The sequence below is a fragment of the Acomys minous genome (genome assembly GCF_964271855.1).
Source record: "Acomys minous genome assembly, chromosome: 10".
Lineage (NCBI taxonomy): Eukaryota > Metazoa > Chordata > Mammalia > Rodentia > Muridae > Acomys > Acomys minous.
This window is the reverse complement of record NC_140491.1, coordinates 52272988-52295995: the sequence shown is the minus strand read 5'-3', so window position 1 is coordinate 52295995 and position 23008 is coordinate 52272988. Positions and strand designations below refer to the sequence as shown.

Genomic DNA, 23008 nt, shown 5'->3' with positions numbered 1-23008 from the left:
CTTTGCCCGATACTTGTTCTATACCAGGCTGGCTTTGAACTCAGATCTGCTTGCCTCTGTCTCCTGGATTAAAGGCGTGTTTGTATTCCAGTTGGATCACACAGACCTAGAAGGTCTTTGGATGTGGTCTCTTGCCAGAGCAGCCACGTTCTGAATTAACATTCTTCTACACATGAACCCATAGATCTCAAACCAAACCAGTGACTCACTGCAATGAACATTTGCAAGTAAAGATGTGTGGATAAGGGATAAATTGTGGGATACACTGTGACATACTGCAACTTCCACGATGAGATATTTTCTATGCTTTATTTGCTGCTGTTATTGTTGTGTGTGTGTGTGTGTGTGTGTTTTATTGGGGGGACTTTGCAAGGGTTCAGGTCAGATATGACAAGACAGGGAGATGAGGAGGACTGGGGTGCATGATGGGAAACTCACAGGGAATCAATAAAAAGTAAAAAAAAGAAATGGCTCAGAGGGAAAAAACTGAAAATACCTAGTAAATTTAAAACTAGATCTTCAAAAGCTAACAGTTCTCTCAATATCAACCTTTTCTCCCTACCAGATAAAACACACATCTCCATAACTAACTCACTTATGACAGCAGTGGGTCTCCAACCCTCACACACTTCGAAAATACAAATATAATCATAATCATAAATAGCATACATAGCCATTTCAAAACTGCAGCAGGCAAAGCTGCAATGTAACAGTCAAGTCGCGCGTCGGGTGGACTCAGCCTGTCCAGGCATGAAGTCTTGGTTCAGCATCCCTGCATGTGCGAGAGCTGTTCCTACATGTGTGCGCAGCACCCCCACATGCAGGTGCAGAGGTCCCGAGGCTGCACCCAGAAGGGGCCATCTTGGGATTCAGGCTCATTCTTGAGAATTTTCGTCTCCGCTTTCTTTAACATCTTCCTTGCTTTCCCTGCAAGAGTCCTGGCTGTTGGTGTCAGTAAGACAGTTTTCTTCCTCGTTCTTGCTTTCTTCTTCAGGAGAGCTAAAGAAAGAAATGTATCATTCTATCAAAGGAAAAATGTGTTGGTTTCAAAGGCAGGCAGCCCTGGGTTTTCATGCCATCACGGTCTATAGGCTCCACACCTAGCCAGGAGAACTACGGCAGGACCAATGCGGAAATCAAATGTCCCTGATAACGATTTTGAAACTTGACTCCTTATATTTCAGCCGAAAGCAGGCCATATTTTAATGAAAGTCAAAAATGTATGCTTGCTGTAAGAAAATGCTTTATTGCTGTGTAATATTTATATTGTGTCAAACATGGTAAAATATGAGTATATTTCACAGCAGTTCACATGCATTCCCTTAAATAAAAGATTTTTAACAATCAGAAAGCCCGGAGTTTGTTTCCGGACCGGTAGGCACAATACCTTTGTTTGTCCGCGGTGCAGCTGCTCAGCTCTCGCCTGGTGACGGTTCCAGACACTTTTCCGCTTTGGCCTTTCTCTGAAACAAACTCCTCAGAGAGTCCTAGTGCTCTTAGGGTGTTAGAATAATGCTTTTCTGCTGCCATCCTTGCATTTCTCTATAGGAGAGACAAGCCTTTTTAGGTGAGAGCAAAAGGAATAAACTTCTATTAAGATGTATGAATTTAAAAGCACCAGTGAAAAGGAAGAACAGCCCCAGAGATCGAAATATGCTTCTGTGACTGACAGTGACATGTTTAGACACGGACCAAGAGGGACTCATGTGCCCAGAGGACAGGTACAAGAATGCACAAGGAAGATTGTCTTTAATAACTCACGCTGTGCACGAGCAACCAAAGCCAGCCAACATTTGGGTGGGTAAGTAAGCTATGCTGCAGTCGAGCAACAGAAAAATAAATAAACTACAGTTATCTGCCAAAACCTGGCCAACCTAACACTGAGCAAAAGGCACACTCAAGAGAATATGAAAGAATACATCTAGCCGGCTCAGTAACCTCAAGTTCAGAAACGGGAAAAGCTGAAAACAAGGTGATGTAGATCCCAAGTTGGAAGCGTTGACCTCTAGAGGAGGCGACTGAGTGCTGAGCTGTAATGATGCTTTTAAGACTGCATAAAGAACGCTCCAGAAGAGATCAACAAGGAAAGAGAATAAGGAGCCACGTGTGATGCAATCCCAGTTCTCAAGGGGCGGGGGACTAGAGGAGGGTTAACACAATTGTAAGACTATCCTGGCCTGCATGAGTTCCAGACCAGCCACCAGGGATATATGGCAAGGCTTGTCTAACAACAAAAGAAACAAAGGAGCAAATAAAAACCAAGACCAAAATCAAAACCAACCAACCAATGAACCAATGAACCAACCAGTCAACCAACCAACTAACCAACCAACCAAGCAACCAACCAACCAATCAACCAACTAACTAACCAACCAACTAACCAACCCACCAACCAATTAACCAACTAACCAACCAACCCACCAACCAACTAACCAATCAACCAACTAACTAACCAACCAACCCAACCAACCAACCAACTAACCAATAAACCAACTAACCAACCAATCAACCAACCAACCAACCACCCAACCAAAGGTCATGTGTCTAACTGTGGTTCAGAGGGCTGGACCACATTAAAGTTGCTGGACGGCTCTTTTATGCAACTGATGTAGTTCTCAGTCTTTATATCCTAAGACATCAGCTCATCAAAGGTAAAACCATCAACATTATTTTACTTTATGGAAGAAAAAAGGGATATTTAGAGCAGAGGTCAAATCTCTTGAATGTTGCTCCTTGGGTGGTGCGTGGCAATTTTTTTCTTTTTTTGTTTTTGTTTTTTGTTTGGTTGATTTTTTGAGACAGGGATTTTCTGTGTCCTATACTCGCTTCATAGATCAGGCTGGCCTTGAACTCACAGAGATCCTCCTGCCTTTGCCTCCTTGAGCACTGTGCCCGGTTGTCTGTCGGACTTCTAGTGGTCTTTTCATATTGTACCTAACTGAGGGCTCCAGATGCAGCTCATTGGTGGAGCGTATACATGGTCACCCTTGGGACTCTGGTTTAAATCTCTAACACCACAGTAAAACCAAACCAATGAACAACAACAAAAAACAAACAAACAAACAAAAAAACCCCAAACCTTAAAAATAAAAGTTTCAATCCCAGCACTCGGGAGGTGAGGCAGACAGCCTATTCCTCAACACCAGGAAGGGACTGCATAGCAAGATGCTGTTGAGGGGAGAAACAAAGTGCAGTTGCCACAGGTCAGCCTGGAGTCCATGGGCTTCAGGCAACTACGCTGTGACAAGGTGCTCAGCTCGTTGTCTTGGCTCTGGCCCACTCTTAGCTCTTCCAGGAGATCTGGGGCCAAGAATTCTCTCTGAAACTCCACCTAAAGCAAGGTTCACAGCCCAGTTCTGGTGGACCAACGCCACCCCGTATACAGAGTGTGAGCCCCGTCGACGCCCAGTTAATAAAACAGGAAACCACAGTTGCTGGATCTAGAGTTGTACAGGAGAGGCCAAAACAGCAGAGCTCAACTCTGAGGGCTGTTACCATGCCCTGCTGGAGCCGGGGAGCCTGGAAAAGGCACACAACTTAAAACTGCTCTTAAACTGCTCCACAGTCAATAACAACAGGTTTTTGTTTGTTTGTTTGGTTGGTTGGTTTTCTGAGACAGAGTTTCTCTGTGTATCCTTGGCTGTAAAACACACTGTCTCACGAAAGTATGCTTGTTGTCTGTCTTTCATTTATTTATCAGTTGCTGAATGCCTGTTTTTAACCAGGCTTAGTGGAGATATGGAAACGCTGGGGAGAGGAAATGCTCTGAGGGAACAGAAAACCCAAGGGCCGAAAATGGGAGGAGATTGTTAGCTATGGCGTTAATTTGCTTTCACTGTTCTCCCCACTGATCTTACCACATTTCCTCTGGTGCTTAGGAATGGCGGGTTCAGAGCTATGCTGGGACACATAACTAGTATGTTAGGATGTTGTCCTTAGCTGGGGCCAACCCAGAAGAGAAAGTGTACAGTCCTGTCTGGCCAATTTCACCACAACCATTAGTCTCCCTCTCCCACAGCCAGACATCACTGTAGGTGCTAGGTGCTGCAGATACAAAGACTCAGCCATCACCCATCGTGGATTAGCTGGCGGGGAAGAGACGCTGCAGATAATCCCCACATGGCGGTGAGAGGGATAAAGGCAGATATATGCATAAGGCTCATGAAAGAACCCAGGAACACCACAAAACCACGACTGTGGGCTTCCCAGTGCTTGGGCAGGCAGAGGCAGGCGGATCTCTGTGAGTTCGAGACCAGCCTGTTCTACAAAATGAGTCCAGGACAGCCAAGGCTACCCAGAGAAACCCCGTCTCGGGGAAAAAAATTTTTTTTTAAAGGCAAAGGTAGACCTGAGTCTGGCAGAGCCTACAAGGGCCAAGTGGAGGGCTAGGAAGCTGCGGGGGAGGCAGGCTAAAGCAGCTACCCAGAGGGCTGTGGCTGGAGCTTGGTGGGTGCCGTGTCTGGCCAGCTGGCGAGAAGCTCCTTAGCACCAGGAAAATCAGCTGTGGTGGCACACGCCCGTAACCCCAGCACTCGGAGGTAGAGGCAGCAGTGAGAGGTTCGAGTTCACCCTGGCTGTATGCAGGAGTCACACAGGTTGACAAGAGGCAGAGAGAGACTTTGCGCACTCCTCTCGGGCTTGGAAGCTTGTCTTTGGGGGGTGGGGGGGAAGGGCTGAGGGTAGCAGACGGACTTGGGCTCTGATCTTGTGTCACCGTTTACTAACTCACGCACGCCTGCCCTCCTCTGAGCTTGAGTTTCTCGTCTACCGTACACCTCCCTTCCTGAGCTAATCCGACTGGGAGGTTAATCGTAAGACCCCCTTGAGACCTGCACTGAAAGTGGGAACGGCTGGACTCCGTGCAAGCGGATGGCTGCACTGGTGACGGGGTGTACTAACTCGCACCCACTTGCCAGGGCAATGGTGAAGCAGAAAGATCTGCCCTTTGGTTTTCGGTGCTTTTAGGTCTGGAGAGATGGCTCGGTGGTCAAGAGCACTTAGTCCTACAGAGGGCCTGAATCCAGGCCCCAGCGGCCACATGGTGGCTCACAACTACAGTTCCACCGTACCCAATGCTCTCTGATCTCTGTGGGCAATAAATGCACGCGGCGCGCATAAACATAAAAGTTAAAACAATTTTTCGATACGTAAACAGTCAATTAAAAAATGCTTTTAGCCGGGCGTGGTGGCGCACGCCTTTAATCCCAGCACTTTGGGAGGCAGAGGCAGGTGGATCGTTGTGAGTTTGAGGCCAGCCTGGTCTACAAAGCGAGTCCAAGACAGCCAAGGCTACACAGAGAGACCCTGTCTCCAAAAACCAAATAAATAAATAAATAAATAAATAATGCTTTTAAGAGACAGGGTCTCACTACATTACATACCCTGGCCTCACACCAAAGGGTTCAGTTCATACCCCGAAACCTCACCACAATCAGAACCAGGCCGACTGAAAAGACCAGGCACAGAAAGCAGGCTGCGGCAGTGGTGTCGTGAGACGCGCCGGCTTAGCGGCATGTTCTTTATTGAGCTTCGAGCCTCATCAGATCTTTAGCCAGATTCCTTCCTTGCTGGACTAGGTGAAGCTGCTGTAGAAACAGCATGTCCCAGCAATCACAGGGCGCGTGGGGAAGACAAAGCACACCCGTGGGAGCTAGCGGCACCGAGGGAGCTAGGGACGGACCTAAATCCCAACAAACACAACCTGGGCAACTCTTTCAAACAGCATCAGCCTGTTTTGTAATTTTTCATCTTGTTCTTCCAGTTCTTGCCGATATTCGTTCATCCTTGCCTTTTCACTCTTTCTAGAACCAGATAAAGAGAACGGGCATTTTAAGAGGTCTGCTCTGAAAGTTATATTTCGGACATTTACTTCAGAAGACAAATCAGAAATTGAGAGCACAGTTCAGTTCGGTTCCTTTTCTAGACTGGTCAGATTCTCTGTAAATCCAGAATAAAAATCCCTGGTTCTGAAAGCACACACTGCACAGCGCAGGGAACATGGTCTGGGCATTTTGATTTCAAAAGTCTTCAAGGCAAAAAGAGTTCAAACTGGCCTGAAAAGTACCTTATTTATAAATGCACAAAACCAAGAAAATCTGGTCCAAATCAGATGTCTTAAAAAAAAAATTCTTTCAGCCGGGCGTGGTGGCGCACGCCTTTAATCCCAGCCACTTGAGAGGCAGAAGCAGGTGCATTGCTGTGAGTTCGAGGCCAACCTGGTCTACAAATCGAGTCCAGGACAGCCAAGGCTACACAGAGAAACCCTGTCTCAAAAAACAAAAACAAAACAAAAGGCTCTGAAGCCGGGTGGTGGTAGTGCATGCGTTTAATCCCAGCACTGGAAGGCAGAGGCAGGCGGATCTCTGTGAGTTTGAGGCTAGCTTGGTCTACAAAGTGAGTCCAGGACAGCCAAGGCTACAGTCCCGAAACAAACAAGCAAAGAAGCAAAGCGTGCTTTTCTTTTCCCCCAAATGAGATCACATCATTGTACCTAATCTTTTGTTTGTTTGTTTGTTTGTTTGTTTTTTGAGACAGGGCTTCTCTGTGTCGCCTTGGCTGTCCTGGACTCACTTGTAGACCAGGCTGGCCTCAAACTCACAAAGATCCACCTGCCTCTGCCTCCTGAGTGCTGGAATTAAAGGCGTGCGCCACCACACCTGGCCATAGTACCTATTCTCTGGATTAGATCCCACAATGAATTAAACTTCGATGTTTTTCTCTATGTAAGATATACTAAAAGCGGAGCCGGGCGTGGTGGCACACGCCTTTAATCCCAGCACTCGGGAGGCAGAAGCTGGCGGATCACTGTGAGTTCGAGGCCAGCCTGGTCTACAAAGAGAGTCCAGGACAGCCAAGGCTACACAGAGAGACCCTGTCTCGCAAAAAAAAAAAAAAAAAAAAAAAAAAAGATATACTAAAAGCAACCAAGACAAGAGAGGTTTGTGGGTATAGAAAATATTCAGACTTCAAAATAGTCACACTTTCTCATAGGAAGTTGGTATTAACTTCCTATAGGGTAAATACTGTATTCCTAATGAATTTTTTGCTCAAGTTCATCAAACTAGGCTCTATTAGTGGGCTAATGCTATACAATAAAGGATAGGCAATGTAATTAAAAGCAAATATGTGTATTTGGATCTTATGAATCAGATTAAAAGTTAACAAATCATACTACTTACCCAGCTTTGGAGGAAAGCTTTTCTTGTTTAATCGTGGCCACTTTTATGTGCAAAGTTTGTGACATTGGTTTTCAAACTTTTTTTTTCGAGACAGGGTCTCTCTGTGTAGCCTTGGCTGTCCTGGACTCACTTTGTAGCCCAGGCTGGCCTCGACCTCACAGCAATCCGCCTGCCTCGGGATTAAAGGCATGCATCACCACGCCTGGCTGGTTTTCAAACTCTTGATCTGCAGGATTCGGGTGTTCTGCAAAGGGCCCTAGGTGTTCCGTGGCTGCTGTTAGCTTTCACGGGGCAACAGTCACAAGGGGCAGTATGTACCCGTGATGCATTCACTTGAGCCGTTGTATTTGGTACAAACTTAAAACAGAACTCTGTCACTTATTTGTTAATTGAAAGAAATATTTTGGGCTTGGGATGGAGCTCAGTGCTACAGGCTTTTCCCAGTGGTGTACTGCACAGCCACAAGTGACACAAGTAAGACCAGCTCAGCCAGAGTCTATGTACAAGGTCCTGACTTTGATTCACACATCCTCCGCACCGTATATATATAATGTGTGTGTATACACATATACATATGGGTGTATATGAAATATTTATATAACTTATAAATAAGAACAGACATATACAGATAAAGCTTTGTGCCTGTAATAAAGCAGAGCTGTTAACTATGGCCATAATAGAAAATGTTTCTGTTCCACATGGTCTCTGTTTCTGTTCTTGCTATGGAGATGTGTACATTGCTTCTCATCATATGTGTATGTGTGCATATATGTATTGAAACGTTGAATATAAACAGCTAAAGATTATTTAGCAGGGAAGTGGTGGCGCACGCCTTTAATCCCAGCACTTGGGAGGCAGAGGCAGGTGGATCTCTGTGAGTTCGAGGCCAGCCTGGTCTACAAAGTGAGTCCAGGACAGCCAGGGCCACACGGAGAAACCCTGTCTCAAACAAAACAAAACAAAACAAGATGATTATTTAAATCCATAAATTAAGATGCCATACCACGTCATATCTAGGTATCCACTGGTTAGGAAGAAAAGAAAGGAAAGGAAAGGAACAGAAAAGGAAAAGGTACGGAAAGGAAAGGAACGGGAAGGAAAGGAAAGGAGCGGACAGGAAAGGAGCGGACAGGAAAGAGAACCGTGTTGGCAGCCACTCCGCGTGCTTCCATGATACCTGAGGTTGGTTACTCTGGACTTAAGCGTCTGAGCTAAGCTCTCGTGTGAGTCATAAGCCTTAACCCGGGTGGCCAGGAGTTTCTGCAGTTCTTTCATTCTTTGCTTCTGTTTAGTTAGGATCCGGTTTCGCTCTTCTTCCAACATTTTCTTTTCCTCAAGTGATTTCCTGAGGGCAACAAACTAAGGCTTAATTCACTTTAAGCCAAGGAGAAAGTTGTCCAGCAAAGATTCAACCCAGGATAATTCAAAGGCTGAAAAAAAGGTAACCTTTTGATCAAAATCTGAATTGTGAAACTGGAACTCCGAGTAAGGCTGATAGTGTAAGCTGATGGTGCAAGGAAACAAGGAAGTCACACCTGTTACTTAGAAGAACATCTTTAGCAAATAAATTCTCTACCATGGAATACAATACCTTACAGATAATTGAACGCTTTCCGATGTACCAGGCTGAACCGCACAGGGTTGCAATGTATCAATTCGGCAAGCGCGTGCCAGCGCCTTACCTGATGGCTTGTTCCCGGCCCCGGGAGGACGCGGTGGGCATCGAAGGGTTGCGCTGCAAAGGCCTGGGATTGGCACCCACACTTCGCACCGGTGACTCACGTCTCGGCGACAGATAAGGCCAGCGTGGTTCTTTCAGCGTTTCCTCCTTGGCTCTTTTGTCGGCCAGGACTTTCTGTCTCTTGTCAGAGTCACTCCTCCGGGGTTTGAGAAGACTGCAATGTTTACAAAGCATTGAGCCGCTCAGGAAGCTGGGTGCAGAGGAAGGTCCCCGCCCTTTCTCAGAGTCGTCGCCAGTGTAGTCTTCATCCGGGCTCCAGCACCGACACCTGTGTCTGGGCCTTCCAGGACTTCTGGGGTCCCTGAACTGTCTGTAAGCTGGCCGATAGGACCTACACCAACCCTGCGGCTGTTCTCGGGCCTTCGGCTGCATCCTGGTGTTCCTAGAGAGCTCTTCCGCCGACCTGCCGCACGAAGCTGACCTGTAAATAAAATGTGGCACAGGTCTGGCTTTAAACCGCTTGGTTTTCCTTTTAGCCTTAAAAAGGTCTCTCAGCAGCTTTTCGCGGGCAGCTTGCTTCTGCTCCTCCCGATCCATGAACTTAAAGGGCTTCTGGGAGGCCAGGAGCGCCGCCTTGCTCCTCTCCTTGGCGGTCCTCCTCCGCTCCTCCTCCTCGCGCAGTAGCTCCTCATACAGCGGAAGGAGGATGCGGGAGGGAACAGGATTGGCTCGGAACTTCTTCTTACACTCTGCAGCATCCTCATCCCTCTTGGGCAGCTTCTGCCTCATTTCCAGGTCGGATCTTGCTTTGGAGGCTTCCTCTCTCCTCTTCTGGTCTCTAAGCATCATTTGAAAGGGCACGGGCACTGTAATCCTGGGCACCCAGGATTTGGGCTTCTTCCTTGTTTTCTTAGGTGTTTTGAAGTCAGCGTCATTCTGAATGTAGTCTCGAACGGAGAAGTCGTTCCACATGTTGTTGATGAGCTCCCTGGCGTAGGCCCGCATCCTGCTTTCCCGAGGAGTCTCTTTGTCTAGGCTGGGCGGCTCCTCGTCAGAAGTCGTGGACAAGGAGGGTGGCCGGCCTAGGTCAGGCTCTGAAAATGTCACCAGCACGAAAGGAGGTGGGCGGTTCTTTTCCGATGCAGAACTAAGAAAGAATAATAAATAGGGTACAGTTTCAATTTTATGTGGCCAAGGGTTAGAGTTAATGTAACTATAGATTTTCTAAGATGGAAGGCACGGCCAGCTAGCTAGCTGAACAAGGATCGTGATGTGTCACTTTTATTTAGAATAGAGATGACAGAACCTGAGGCCTCAGCGGCTCCTCCTGCCTCACTTCTAGTCACTTCCGTCTATGCGTCCCAGAGTCACCATCTTGGACGTGTCTGACCATGCCTCTCCTGCCTGAACCCTTCCTCTTTGCTATAGAAGGAGAACCTGCCAATCAATCCGGACTGTTCCAGCTCACCCTGCGGCCTCACCCCTCCCCCGCCTTGTCCCACCATGCCTGGGTGGGTACACATAGTTGCTGCTGCCCTTGCTTCCTGTATCTGCTATGCCTCTTATTCCTCCTCCAAGTGTGAACTCAGTTGGGCACGCTTGTGCATGCTGATGGAGGCCAAGGCCGGAAGGAGACGGAGGCCAAGGCCGGAAGGAGACGGAGGCCAAGGCCGGAAGGAGACGGAGGCCAAGGCCGGCCTCAGCACAGTAGTGACGGCCTGTCTCTCATGCATTGAGAGTTTGGTTCCCAGCACTGTTTGGGGAAAAAAAATGTTGGTTTGTTTTTGTTTTTGTTTTTCCTGAGACAGGGTCTCTCTGTGTAGCCGTGGCTGTCCTGGACTCCCTTTGTAGAACAGGCTGGCCTCAAACTCACAGCGATCCACCTGCCTCTGCCTCCTGAGTGCTGGGATTAAAGGTGTGCGCCACCGCCACTACCACCCAGCTAGTTTACAGTTTCAAAATAAGCAAGTTCACAGTAGAAGTAAGCCTTGAGACTATATTGCTTTTAAAAATAAGAAACCAGGCCAGGTGCGGTGGTGCACGTCTGTAATCCCAGCACTCAGGATGGCAGAGGCAGGCAGATCTCTGTGAGTTTAAGGACAGCCTGGTCTACAAAGTGAGTCCAGGACAGCCAAGGCTACACAGAGAAACCCTGTCTCAAAAAACCAAAGGGGGGGCGGGGGAAGAGCACTGGCTACTCTTCCGGAGAACGTGGGTTCAATTCCCAGCACCCACACGGCGGCTCACAACTGGCTCTAACTCTTGTTCCGGGGGATCTGATTCTGCCACCCCTCTCCCCCCAACACACATGCAGGCAAAACACCGATGTACATAAAAATAAATACATTTTTAAAAAAAGAGAAAGAGTGGGGCATGATGGCTCATGCTTGTAATCTCAGCATTGGTGAGGCTGAGGCAGGAGGATTGCTCAGAGTTTGAGGCCAGTCTGGACTATATACAGTATAAGATCATGTTCCAAAAGTGGGCTAGCCTAAATATTTTGATCCGTATCTGCAAGCATTAAGTAAAGCAGGAGAACACAGGTGAAGGAGACGCTTCAGCAGCTGAGAGCACTGGCCGCTCTCCCAGAGGACCCAGGCTTGATTCCCAGCAACGACATACAAGTCTCTCTGGGCACTAGGCACACATGTGGCCTGTATGTAGATGCGGGCAAAACACATTAAATTAAATGACAATTAAAAAAAAAAAACAAATAGATGGCCACCAAATGACCCTTAAAAGCAAGGGGGAATCTAGTAAACATTTTGAATAAAATCCCACTTTTCTACACCATTGAAAGCAGGAAGGACTATTTGGAAGCAAATATCCTGCGATATTCTCTCAGTCCAGGCAGTGAGTGACACAGAACACACACTTACCTATAGGAGGCGCTAGAGGACTCTTCCCGGGTGGTCACTGGGTGAAGTTCTCTTACATTTAGCTTGTCCTTGTACATTTTCGCTAGTTTGGCCATGGATTCTGCATGGGCAGCCTTCAGCTTTTTTAGCTTCCTGAAATACTCTTTGTCCGAGTGGTAAATATCAGCCAGGTTCATAATGTCTTCTAGGGCCACCCTTTTGTCCTCCCCAGGAACGTTGTTAGAACCTGCCTGATAGGAAGACAGGACTTGCTATGCGGTATTTGAAATTAAATAACAAACTAAGGGACACTGATCCAAATGCTGATTCTTACAGCAGGCTCACTATGTAGCCTAGGCTGGCCTCAAACTCCCTACGTAGACCAAGCTAGCCTCTGCCTCCTGATTTCTGGGGCCAAAGGCACACGCTGCCACGCCTGGCTTCAACCCACTTTATATTCTGGCAACTGCCAGAAAAATGTTCAAATGAAGACACTTACCACTGCAGAAGACAAGATGGAACCAGGGCTAAAAGGCAGCCTCTTCTGAGTTGTGCATTTTTGCTGGGAAAAGAGCGGCAGCCACTCCTGTGCCCAGAGCCGGCTCCTGAGGGGCCCCTGCCTCAGGGCTCCAAGGGTGTGCAGTGGACAGAGGACAGGGATGGGGCCCAGGGACAAAGTTCTCAGGGGCCCTCCAAGAAGCCATGTTGGGATGATCTCAGAGCAGGAAAAGGACGGGGGGCAGGCAGAAGAGCCTTTCAGGAGGGGGGCTACTGCAGGCAGTGAGGAGAGTGATGCCCAGGGGTGGCCGACACTTTGGGCATGAGGAGAGAGCAGGGAGGAACACGGGCTGGAGATGCTACACACACACACACACACACACACACACACACACACACGGGACTGGAGGCTCTTACTGACCTCTCTCTTAATCTCTGCCCATCTTTCAGGTCTTTTTGTTTGTTTGTTTGTTTTGTTTTTTCAAGACAGGGTCTCTCGGTGTAGCCTTGGCTGTCCAGGACTCACTTTGTAGACCAGGCTAGCCTCGAACTCACAGCGATCTGCCTGCCTCTGCCTCTGCCTCTGCCTCCCGAGTGCTGGGATTAAAGGCATGCACCACCAAGCCCTGCCTTTTCAGGTCTTTTAAGCAATTCAACTGCCCTAGCGCTGGAGAAATTGCTTAGTTGGTCAAGTCCTTGCCATGTAAGCATAAGAAACTGAGTTTAGGGGCTGGAGAGATGGCTCAGTGGTTAAGAGCACTGCCTGCTCTTCCAAAGGACCCGGGTTCAATTCCCAGCACCCACATGGCAGCTCACAACTGTCTATAACTCCAAGATCTGACACCCTCACACCAATGTACATAAATTAAAAATTAAATACAATATTAAAAAGAAAGAAAGAAACTGAGTTCAATTCCAGCGCTGCGGAGGCAGAGACAGGAGGGTCCCTGAGGCCTAATCACTGAGCCGAAGGCCCCAGTGAGCCCGCCCTCAGATAACAACGACAGTGAAGAATACCACAGAGGCCTTCTCTAGTCTCTATGCACACACATGTAAGTGCACCCAAACACACACACACACACACACACACACACACACACACACACACACACACCATACCTAAGAGCCCTTCACTTTCTTTATAAATATAAATTTTAATGTTGTTCTCAGTTAAGAACTTTGAGGTTATATATGATACTATGTATAAAAGGCCCACCAACCATGGTTTAAAATTTAGCCTACCATTTAGCCTACCACCTGGAACAGACTGAAATCAAAAGAGTATATTCCCAAGTTAGATTCATAATGATATCATTTCAGAAAACCAGCTTAGCCTTTCCAGAGGGAAAATTCAGAAGAACCCATTATAAGTAATGATGGACTTGTTTTTATTTATTCTAGTTTAGGCTGGAGAAGAATCTCAATTGTAAAGTATGTGCTTAGCATGTACCAGGTGGTGGGGTCATAAAACGGGGAAGGAAGGGAAGGACAGAAAGATGGATAGACAGACAGATAAATTTATTTATTTATTTATTTATTTATTTATTTATTTATTTATTTATTTATTTTGAGACAGGGTCTCTCTGTGTAGCCTTGGCTGTCCTGGACTCGCTTTGTAGACCAGGCTGGCCTCGAACTCACAGCGACCCACCTGCCTCTGCCTCCCGAGTGCTGGGATTATAGGAATGTGCCACCTCGTCCTGCTGGATGTATATTTTTAAAATTATGTGCATGCACGTGTAAATGAGTGAGTGAAGGCACCCATGGAGTCCAGAGGTGCATGTTCAATCACATGGAGCTGGAGTGACAGGTGGTGTTAAGTTGCTCAGTGTGGGTGCTGGCAGCCAAATTTCCGTCCTCTGCTCTGAACCACTGACCTGCCTATCTAGCCCACCAAGGTTTTGGCTGCTACTGCTTATTTTGTTTTTTTTTTGTTGTTGTTGTTGTTGTTTTTTGTTTTTTAAAGAGGTAGTAGTGTTCAAGAGGCTGGTGGTGTCCCACTTAGGATAACCTCAAGAAAACAAATGAAAGAAAACAATTTTTCTTCAATAGGACTGATATGTAGAAACCGCATACATTCAGTGGCTCTCCATCCAAAACTCCAGTTCCAGAGGATCCAGCGCCCTCTTCTGGCCTCCGTGGGCACTGCACACACATGGCATACACTCACACAGACCTACATAGGCAACCCCCTCCCCCACACACATAAAGATAAATAGATCTTGCACGCGGTGGCACACACCTGCGATCCCAGCACTCAGGGAGGCAGAGGCAGGCGGGTCTCTGGGAGTTCGAGGCCAGCCTGGTCTACAAGCAAGTCCAGGACAGCAAGGGCTCCCCAGAGAAACCCTGTCTCAAGAACACAAAAACCAAAACCAAACGAAACAAGCAAAAAATTAAAGGAGAAAGGGGCAGTGTGTGAAGTGGAAGCAGGCCTGGTGGGCTAGACTCACACACTGAGGTCTGCACAGTGGGTGCCCAAGCCACTGCTAGCACCGTGACAATTTTCAAACAGACCTTCCTAGGTTTTTTTTTTTTTTTATTCCTTTTAACCTAACACAGATGAATGGCTAGGAAATGACTCCCACTTCTAGTCTCATCGTCGCCCTGAGCCCCAGGATCCTCTGGTGTGCCCAACACCATATGCTTGTAATCGTCCTCCTCCTCTGATGGTTAAGCTCTGTGTGTTGTAAGTGCCACTATGTAAGAAGCTCATCTCCCTGAGAGTGGCTTGACCCACTTAGAGAGGAATCCGCCTCCAAGCAGCACCTGAGGCTTTACCGTGCCAGCCCCATAGGGAGTCTACAGAGTTTATCTTAAGTTCTGGAACTTTTACTGATTTGCCTTCTTTTAAATGCTGAACCTGGCAGCCCCTGTCTATAATCCCAGCATGCAGAAGACAGAGACAGAGCCCGGGTTCAAGGTCAGCCTGAGCTACATAGCAAGTGTGAGGCTGGCTTATGCTGCTTGAGATCCTCTGGGCCAGGCATGATGGCTCACACCTTTAATCTCAACATTCGGGAGGCAGAGGTAGGCGGGTCTCTACGAAGCCAGCCTCATCTATGTGAGGCTGGGAACACAGTGAGACCCTGACTCCAAAAAAGAAGAAAAGAAGGATGAGGAAGAAGAGAAAGAAGGGAGGGAGGGAGGGAGGGAGGGAGGGAGGGACAGAGTTACACAATGCTAAATGAGATATGTGTACCTCAGCCTCCCAAGTACTGAGACAGCTGTGAGCCCTTGAGCCCTGCTAATGCTAATACTTAAGATTTGTTCATTTATTTGGGGACAAGGTCTTGCTATGTTGTCTAGGCTGGTCTGGTACTTTCCATGTAGCTTAGGCTGGCCTCAAATTCACAGTTCTAACATTAGATTTTTGAAAAGGAGACAATGTTTAGTGGTTATCACCATAACTGATGTGTGGCTTTCCAAACAGGCCACATTTTGTCAATATTAATACTAACTTAGACACTGAGCACTGTCTTGTGCATACCTGGCCTGCCCGACACCTAGTGTTCCTTTGGAAAATGGCTCCCATTGCCCCACAACCACACTTGCCTGTCCCTTGCTCTCACTCCTGCCCACCAATTGCGCTCATAAGCCTTTTATTTCTTTAGGAAAATAGAAACCACCAGAGGAACATTCGCTCATCTTTCCTCCTACAGAGCTCCCTTCTGGGGACACTGCTCTCTGTTCACTTTTAGGGATCTAACGCAGCATTTGGCATTTTACCTTACTGTTTCTCTCAGTGAATGTGGGTGCCTCTGGGCCCTTCTCCCAGCCTTCCCACTATAGGGGCTGATGATTAATCGCTTTTGTCTGTTATGTCTCTACCAAATGCTGAGGGGCGTGTGTGTGTGTGTGTGTGTGTGTGTGTGTGTGTGTCTGTCTGTCTGTCTGTCTGTCTGTAGACCAGAGGTCAATTATCAGGCTTCCCTAGCCACTCTCCACCACACTTTTTGAGACAGCGCTTTCAGCGAGTTCCAGGAAGCTACCTGTTTCTTCCTCCCCCAACACTGGGATTACAGACAAACGCCAACACACCAGGTTTTTGTGTGGGTGCTGAAAACCCAAACTCAGCTTAAAATATGAGCCTTCAGCTAACAGGGCACTCTGGAATGTCAACCACACAAGAATGGCCATTTCTGTCACAGCAAGCAAAGTAAGAATTAATTTCTAAGTGAATTACTCACACTGGCAGTTGTTATATTTGCTACCAATTTATGTAAATCGCCCTAGAAATGGCACTTTTTCTCTCCTTCGGTCCTTCTTAACTACTGAATGAGGTGGAAAATGGAGGCAACTATAGTCCTTTTACAGATAAGGAAACAGAAATCATGTCCCAAAACCGCCTAGCAAGTCACAGAGAATGGATTCTGGTCCAGGACCACATACTTCCCACCACACGAATATTTGGCATTTTGTGACCTATTACAGACTATGCAGAATGGTAACTCTGTCAACTAGGAACTGGTCCTAGGATCCTGAGCCGTGATGGTGTTATAACCCTGAGAGTTTTGCTATAAGCCAGGCATGGTGCCTCATACTCTTGGTCCCAGTATTTGGAACATGGAGGCAGGAGGATCAGAAGTTTAGGGTCACTCTCCGCGAGTTTGAGGCAATCCTGGACCTGTCTGGCTCAGTTGGTACAGCTCTTGCCAAGGAAGCACAAACCCTTCACCCCATCCCATTGCTTCTAAAAAACCAAGTTGGGGGCACATGCCTCACATCTGCAGGGTGCTAGCTTAAACTCAAAGTTCCAGACTTTAAAAGTGAATGAAAGCTCGGCATTGCCACACAACTTTAGACCCAGCACCCAGGAGGCAGAGGCAGGCAGGGCTCTGTGAGTTTGGTCTGGACTACAGAGCAAGTTGTAGAATAACCATGGCTAATGGAGAGATTCTGTCTCAAAAGCAAAAGCAAAACAAAACAAACAAAACAAGAACAACAACAAAAACAAAAAGAAGGATGCTGAGGCGGTTGTGCTGTTAAGAGCACTTGGTGATCTTGCAGAGGACCTGGGCTGGATTCCCAGCACCTGCCTTTTGGCTCACACTGTTTGCACCTCCCAGGAACTCATGTGGCAAACATTCATACACATAACTCTAAAAACAATCAAACAAAATGAGTAGAGCAGATGGAGAAGAGACGCTGATTATGCTCAAAATACATTGTTTGAAACTCTCAGAGAATAAACATATATTGACGGAAAAGAAGTGGAGAAACCAGACGGCACGCTGAGCCCTCCTGCTGAAAACACATGCAGGGTATAGTGCTGAAAATAGTTTGTGAAAAGACCTTGAGCGTGCTTATGGCCCCTTTAGGAAACTCTGAGGTTTCAGCAATTTGTTTTTCTGGGTGTTTCTATCTGCGGTGCATCTGTCCGCTGAACTTCAAACACACTCACCTAATGGACTGTACTAAAATCCACTAACCAAAACCTTAAAGTTCTAAAACTGACTTGTGTGCACAACTTATCATCTGAGGTCTTATGAAAATTGTGGGCACATGAGTTTTCCTCAAGGCAAAACACAACCTTTTTTAAAAATAAAAGTCAAAGAACTAAAGAATTACTTGTGGGGGCAGTGGTGACACGCGCCTTTAATCCCAGCACTTGGGAAGCAGAGGCAAGCAGATCTCTACGAGTTCTGAGGCCAGCCTGGTCTACAGAGTGAGTTCCAGGACAGCCTAGGCTACACAGAGAAAGCCTGTCTCGAAAAACCAAAAAGATCTATTCCTAAAACATGCTGATGAATAGGAAGTAAAGTCCTATTCTTTGCACACTCTAGAAATAGCTTTTAAAAAGCTCTCCGAGAAAGTGTTGCAGTAATCTTTAGTTGGGGCAGAGCGGAGAGAGGGTCTGCAGAGGGCGCCGCAGCGTCGCCCCATCCCATCCCCACCCCCGCCGGTGAGGACCGGGGACCAGCCCTCAGCCCCGCCGGGCTTCCACAGTACCGACGCCTGCGCCGGCCGCATCCTACTCTTCACTTCCTCCTCCACGGCCGCCGCCAACGCCGCCGCCACGATCGACTCTAAGGAGGAGTCTTCGCGTTCGTACTGGGCGACCCTTTCTCCGGTGGTGGGATTTACCGGCAGGTGGAGACTGGCAGCCGCCTGCTTGGCAGCCCGGTTGGGGGAAGACATCGCCCCGCCTCCGAGCCCGAGCGCCCGCGCCGGCCCGGGGCGGGTGAGCAGGCGCCGCCGGCGACCTGGTAGATCTGGCTTGGGGCTAGCGGTTACTAGGGGCTCGGTTGCTAGGGACGCTACAGGAGGTGCCAGGGACAAAAAGGCAGGCAAGGGGCCTTTCTCATAGTCACAAACCCGGGCGCTCAGTCCAACGATGGTTTCTGATACAAGCCTGGGGTTTAAGGGGCATTCTAGAAGCATAGCTATCCGAAGCTACACACAGACTACCACAGCAAGCCAAAGAAAAACGTAATTTTCAAGCGAGTTGCTCAGTGGTAGTCTCGGCGCCGGGACAACGACTGATTCACGTGAATTACACCCAGGCTCCTAGCTAGGACTGGTTACTTGCTTTATTTCGGTCTAACTCCCTAACCGAGGACTTATCACGGTATACGAACTTTGAGCAGAGAGAGCGTGTTTTTGCAAACTGGATCAACGTATTAGGGCACGGCGGAACAGGAAAGCACCCGAAGCTGTATGACGGCCCCCAAAAGGGATAAGCTTTGCAGTATACACTATCCAACATGGCTGAGAACAAGGTTCATCTCGAATTGACAAGCAGCAGCACGAGCTGCCCAATCAGAAGGAGAATACTTAGTTGTCCCGCCCTCTCTTCTCTGCGATGACCAGTAAGAGTCCAGACGTGGCCAGTGGCTGCCGCTGCAACCAGTGAGTGATGGGGGTGGTTTGCCCTGGGTTCTGCAGCTAACCTGCGGCGGCATTAATATATTGGGACTACGCCCTCCCAAGTCCCCACGTCTAAGCCACCTGCGACCTAACACTCTACTTAGAAGCCCAGCTGGTGCCCCTGTCCCCGCCATAAGGTTCCAGTAGTTTCCGCATTATGCGGCACACCTTCCACAGAACCTGCCTCTGACGCACTTGTTACTAGGCTTTCCCTGTTCGCCCTTGCGAAATCTCCCATCACCTCACCTTCCTTGGCTCCCCTGGGTTTCAGCTTGCTTCTCCCAAGGTAACTGGTGGGTACTGGTTGGTTCTGAAAAGCTAGAAGGTGGGAGGAATCCATAGCCGTCCCACTGACAGGATAGTGACTTCCTGTCAGCCACGTGTGATGGGCCGTGGTGTGAGGCAACTCAAAAACAAAGAAGTCTGATCTACAGACTGGAGCCCTGTGAGTGGATGGCTTGAGGAAAAGGAAATAGTAAAAAAAAAAAAAAAAAAAAAAAAAAAAAAAAAAAAAGGTTTAAAGGACATTACTGAACAGGAAAGTTTGGCTCACTGACCATAGCAGAAATGGGAAGATCTGAAAGAAAATGGCATCATCGCATAAGAACTGATTTTGCACTTTTATGCTGAAATGTAACTATACAGGATATTGAAATGAGTAACTTTGTATGTATAGTTACATGAAAGCTAACGAGAGTGAGCACACATGAGACCACAGGACAGCTACACAGAGAAATCTTGTCTCAAAACCAAAATGTACATGCCAGTTGGTATTTGGGTTTATACTTGAGTAAGAGAGCAAAACACCCAAGATGTTAGACTTTCACTTGCTTGCCAATATTGGGAGAGAATTTTGCTAACATAGATATTTCTCTAAAGCTTTAACTTCCTGTTACAATGTAAAGAGTGCACAGGACACACACTCTCAGGCTTACTGTTTATCCAGCAGTATTCTCTTAGGCTTAAATATCAAATCTTCACCATTTTCATCAGCTGATTTCAGTACTTTTCCATTGTAGCCATTTCAAGGTTTGATTCCTAGTGTTGAAGAAGAAGAAGAAGAAGAAGAAGAAGAAGAAGAAGAAGAAGAAGAAGAAGAAGAAGAAGAAAACTGAACAAGAAAACTTGGCAGCTATGATAAAGGAGAACGAAGAGTTGTGTCATCCAAGACCTTGCACTCCCTTTAGTCTGAATGCTGATGTTCCCATAAGTCCACGTGTTGGACCAAAATACCCCGGGTGATGTTGCTAAGAGGCAGAGCCATCAGGAAGCAGAGCCATGGAGCTCTGCTCTGTAAAAGGGGTCAGTGGCCTTGGTTCTCTTTGGTGATGCAGAGTAGATTTTCCAGGAGCTTACAGACTTTATTTTTTTTTAAAGATGTATTTATTATTTATACAGTATTCTGCCCACACGTGTGCCTGCCCACCACAAGAAGGCACCGGATCTCATTACAGATGGTTGTGAGCCACCATGTGGTTGCTGGGAACTGAACTCGGGACCTTCAGAAGAGCAGACAGTGCTCTTAACCTCTGAGCCATCTCTCCAGCCCCACTTACAGACTTTATTGTGAGTATTTGAAAGAAATTGAGGGCCTGGCATATTTTATTAAATTTATTTTTTTTCCAAACCAAACAATTTGACAAGTTTTAGTTAATGTGTGAAAAATGTTAATTTCCCATCAGTTCCTCAGAATACTGCATGTAGTTCAACAAAACTAAAATACAAATCTCATACGGTAAAAAAAAGTTAGATCTAATGAATATATCAGTGTACATATGGTATTGCAGAGATCTCTGCAACCTCCATGGCCAGGAGAGCAACCTCTGAGGACAAGAAAGTAATTCAGTTTAACATGACTCAGTAGCCAGTGTTGGTTCAAACTTTGGGAGTCTGACACCATGTAGTTTATTTTAGGTATATTTAAGCGCAGCACAATTTAGTGAAATTTCCCCTAGAGATAGTTAACTCAATCCCATGTGCCTAATAAAATTTAAGACATGGCTACATTGAAACCCTGTAAAGTTCATGTGACATCTTCCATAAAGATCAGTTCTGGGCCAGGCATGGTGGCTCATACCTTTAATCCCAGCACTCGGGAGCAGAGGCAGGTGGATCTTTGTGAGTTCGAGGCCAGCCTGATCTACAAAGCAACTCCAGGACACGGTACACAGAGAAACCCTGTCTTGATAAAAACAAAAGTTTAAAAAAAAAAAAAAAATGGGGCTGGAGAGGATGGCTCAGAAGTTAAGAGCACTGACTGCTCTTCCAGAGGTCCTATGTTCAATTCCCAGCAACTACATGGTGGCTCACAGCCATGATGTAACCTGATGCCCTCTTCTGGCCTGAGGTGTACATGTAGACCACTGTATAAATAATCAATAAATCCAATAAATCTTTAAGAAAAAAAAAAAAAGATGAGTTCTGTAGATTGACTGTCTTGGCACAGACCAGGAAGGCAGGTTCTAAAGGTTGATCCCCTGGGTAAGGATCCAGCGTGGCCCTGGCCACACAGTGCAGAAGTCACCAGGCTATGACCCACGTCTGCTCCCAGCCTTCTGGGTAGAAGTTCCATCTCTCTCTTCTGGGTTACACACCTCTCCCTTTGAAGGGACAACCGTGAGTTTAACATTCCTGGTTTCCCTAGTGTGTCTCTATGAGCACAAGGACCCCTCTACTTCCCACATGGATTAGTCTGCCTCTTTCTTTTCCCAAGACAGGGTTTCTCTGTGTGGCCTTGGCTGTCCTGGATTCCTTTTGTAGACTAGGCTGGCCTCAAACTCACATTCATCTGCCTGCCTCTGCTTTCCTGAGTGCAGGGGATTACAGGCGTGCACCAAGGCACCTGGCTCCACTCTGCCACTAATAATCCTTCCCTCTTCATAAATCTAACGGCAGCTCTTCCACAGCTTTAGGTGTTTTTTTTTTTTTGCATATAAGTGCCATATTTTACATAGCATTATTTAGCCATTTTAACACCTGTACAACTTTTCAGTTTTGCTTGGTTCCTTGTGTATCACTGACTCAGTTTTTGTTAGGCCCCTCACCACATCATCACTTTTTTTGCTGGTGATGGGTTCCTTACACAAGCTTGCTTGACACTTGCCCTCCTGAGCAACACCATCTGAGATTTCTTTTGCCCAATTTTGCATACTGCGGCCACTTCAAATCAAATGTTTCAGAATTGACTGAGTGAAAAAATGCTACATCTATGTGGAGAATTTAGTCTTCACTCCATTCCTTACACTTTCCTCAACACTTGAAAACTTTTATAATAATGTGAGAGATAAGGAATAGTAAGAATTTAATGTAAGCACAAACTCTTTGCCCCTTTAACAGAAAACTCTGTTCTAGCCCTTTGCCTTAGTAACTAAGAGCATCCTTTTAAGTTTAACAGGGTAACTTCTTTCAGCAGTAACAGAGCAAACTTCCCTTAGGAGGAGTCAGGGCTACAACCACAGGATAAATTAAACTGAGCCGCGCCCCGCCCCCACCACCGCTTACCATTAAGCTTTAAAATTGTGACAAAAATGGTCTGTCCCTCGTCTATATACATTAGGGTATGATGCTTCCCAGGATCACTCCTTTACTGTTAGTCTACTGATAGGATCCTATGGACAGTACATGGAAGGGTCCTGCCCCCTCTTAACCACGGGGTAAGGGTTTGCATTTGTTTTTCTGGAAGGAACAGACAAGCCAGTTTGGGCTCCTGGTCGAGCATAAAGCAGTACACCTGCTCTGCGGGACTCGATGGAACCGCTCCAACGGCTCTGCAGAATCTATTCCTGAGTGAAGGAGAGAACGGCGGCCACCAGCCCACGGTTCCAGACATGAGTCCATCAGGAGGAACTTTTATCCAACAGTAGTAGTGCCATACAGCTCTAGCGCCAATATACAGAAGGCGCCTGGAACACACCCTTCTTCTC

The 23008-nt window shown here is 47.1% G+C and overlaps 1 protein-coding gene across 6 annotated transcripts; it reads right to left on the bottom strand.

Annotated features, from left to right (window-relative positions):
• Nucleotides 1–380: 380 nt before the first annotated feature.
• On the bottom strand, nucleotides 381–19039 carry FAM161A (FAM161 centrosomal protein A). 6 transcript variants are annotated; one of them, XM_084798388.1, is made up of 7 exons: nucleotides 18303–18434; nucleotides 11739–11964; nucleotides 8861–10006; nucleotides 8356–8523; nucleotides 5702–5801; nucleotides 1388–1542; nucleotides 381–999 (listed from the first exon to the last, which is right to left on the bottom strand). In XM_084798388.1, the coding sequence occupies exons 2-7, from the start codon at nucleotides 11912–11914 to the stop codon at nucleotides 876–878; spliced, it is 1869 nt and encodes a 622-aa protein (XP_084654514.1). In that variant the 5' UTR covers nucleotides 11915–11964; nucleotides 18303–18434; the 3' UTR covers nucleotides 381–875. The 6 variants fall into 6 exon arrangements, with proteins under 6 accessions (XP_084654514.1, XP_084654513.1, XP_084654512.1 ...); XM_084798387.1 differs by having other exon boundaries at nucleotides 11739–11968; nucleotides 18194–18330; XM_084798386.1 differs by lacking the exon at nucleotides 18303–18434 and adding an exon at nucleotides 18168–18297.
• Nucleotides 19040–23008: the final 3969 nt, after the last annotated feature.

Bases quoted from the DNA above. Each gene is read 5' to 3' on its own strand.
- FAM161A (XM_084798383.1), bottom strand. From the start codon at position 18,599: ATGCTTCTAGAATGCCCCTTAAACCCCAGGCTTGTATCAGAAACCATC. The intron at 11,969-18,167 runs GTACTGTGGAAG...TCTTCCTATCAG, and splicing joins TGCGGCCGGCGCAGGCGTCG to GCAGGTTCTAACAACGTTCC. The intron at 8,524-8,860 runs GTAAGGCGCTGG...TGTTGCCCTCAG, and splicing joins GGCCGGGAACAAGCCATCAG to GAAATCACTTGAGGAAAAGA.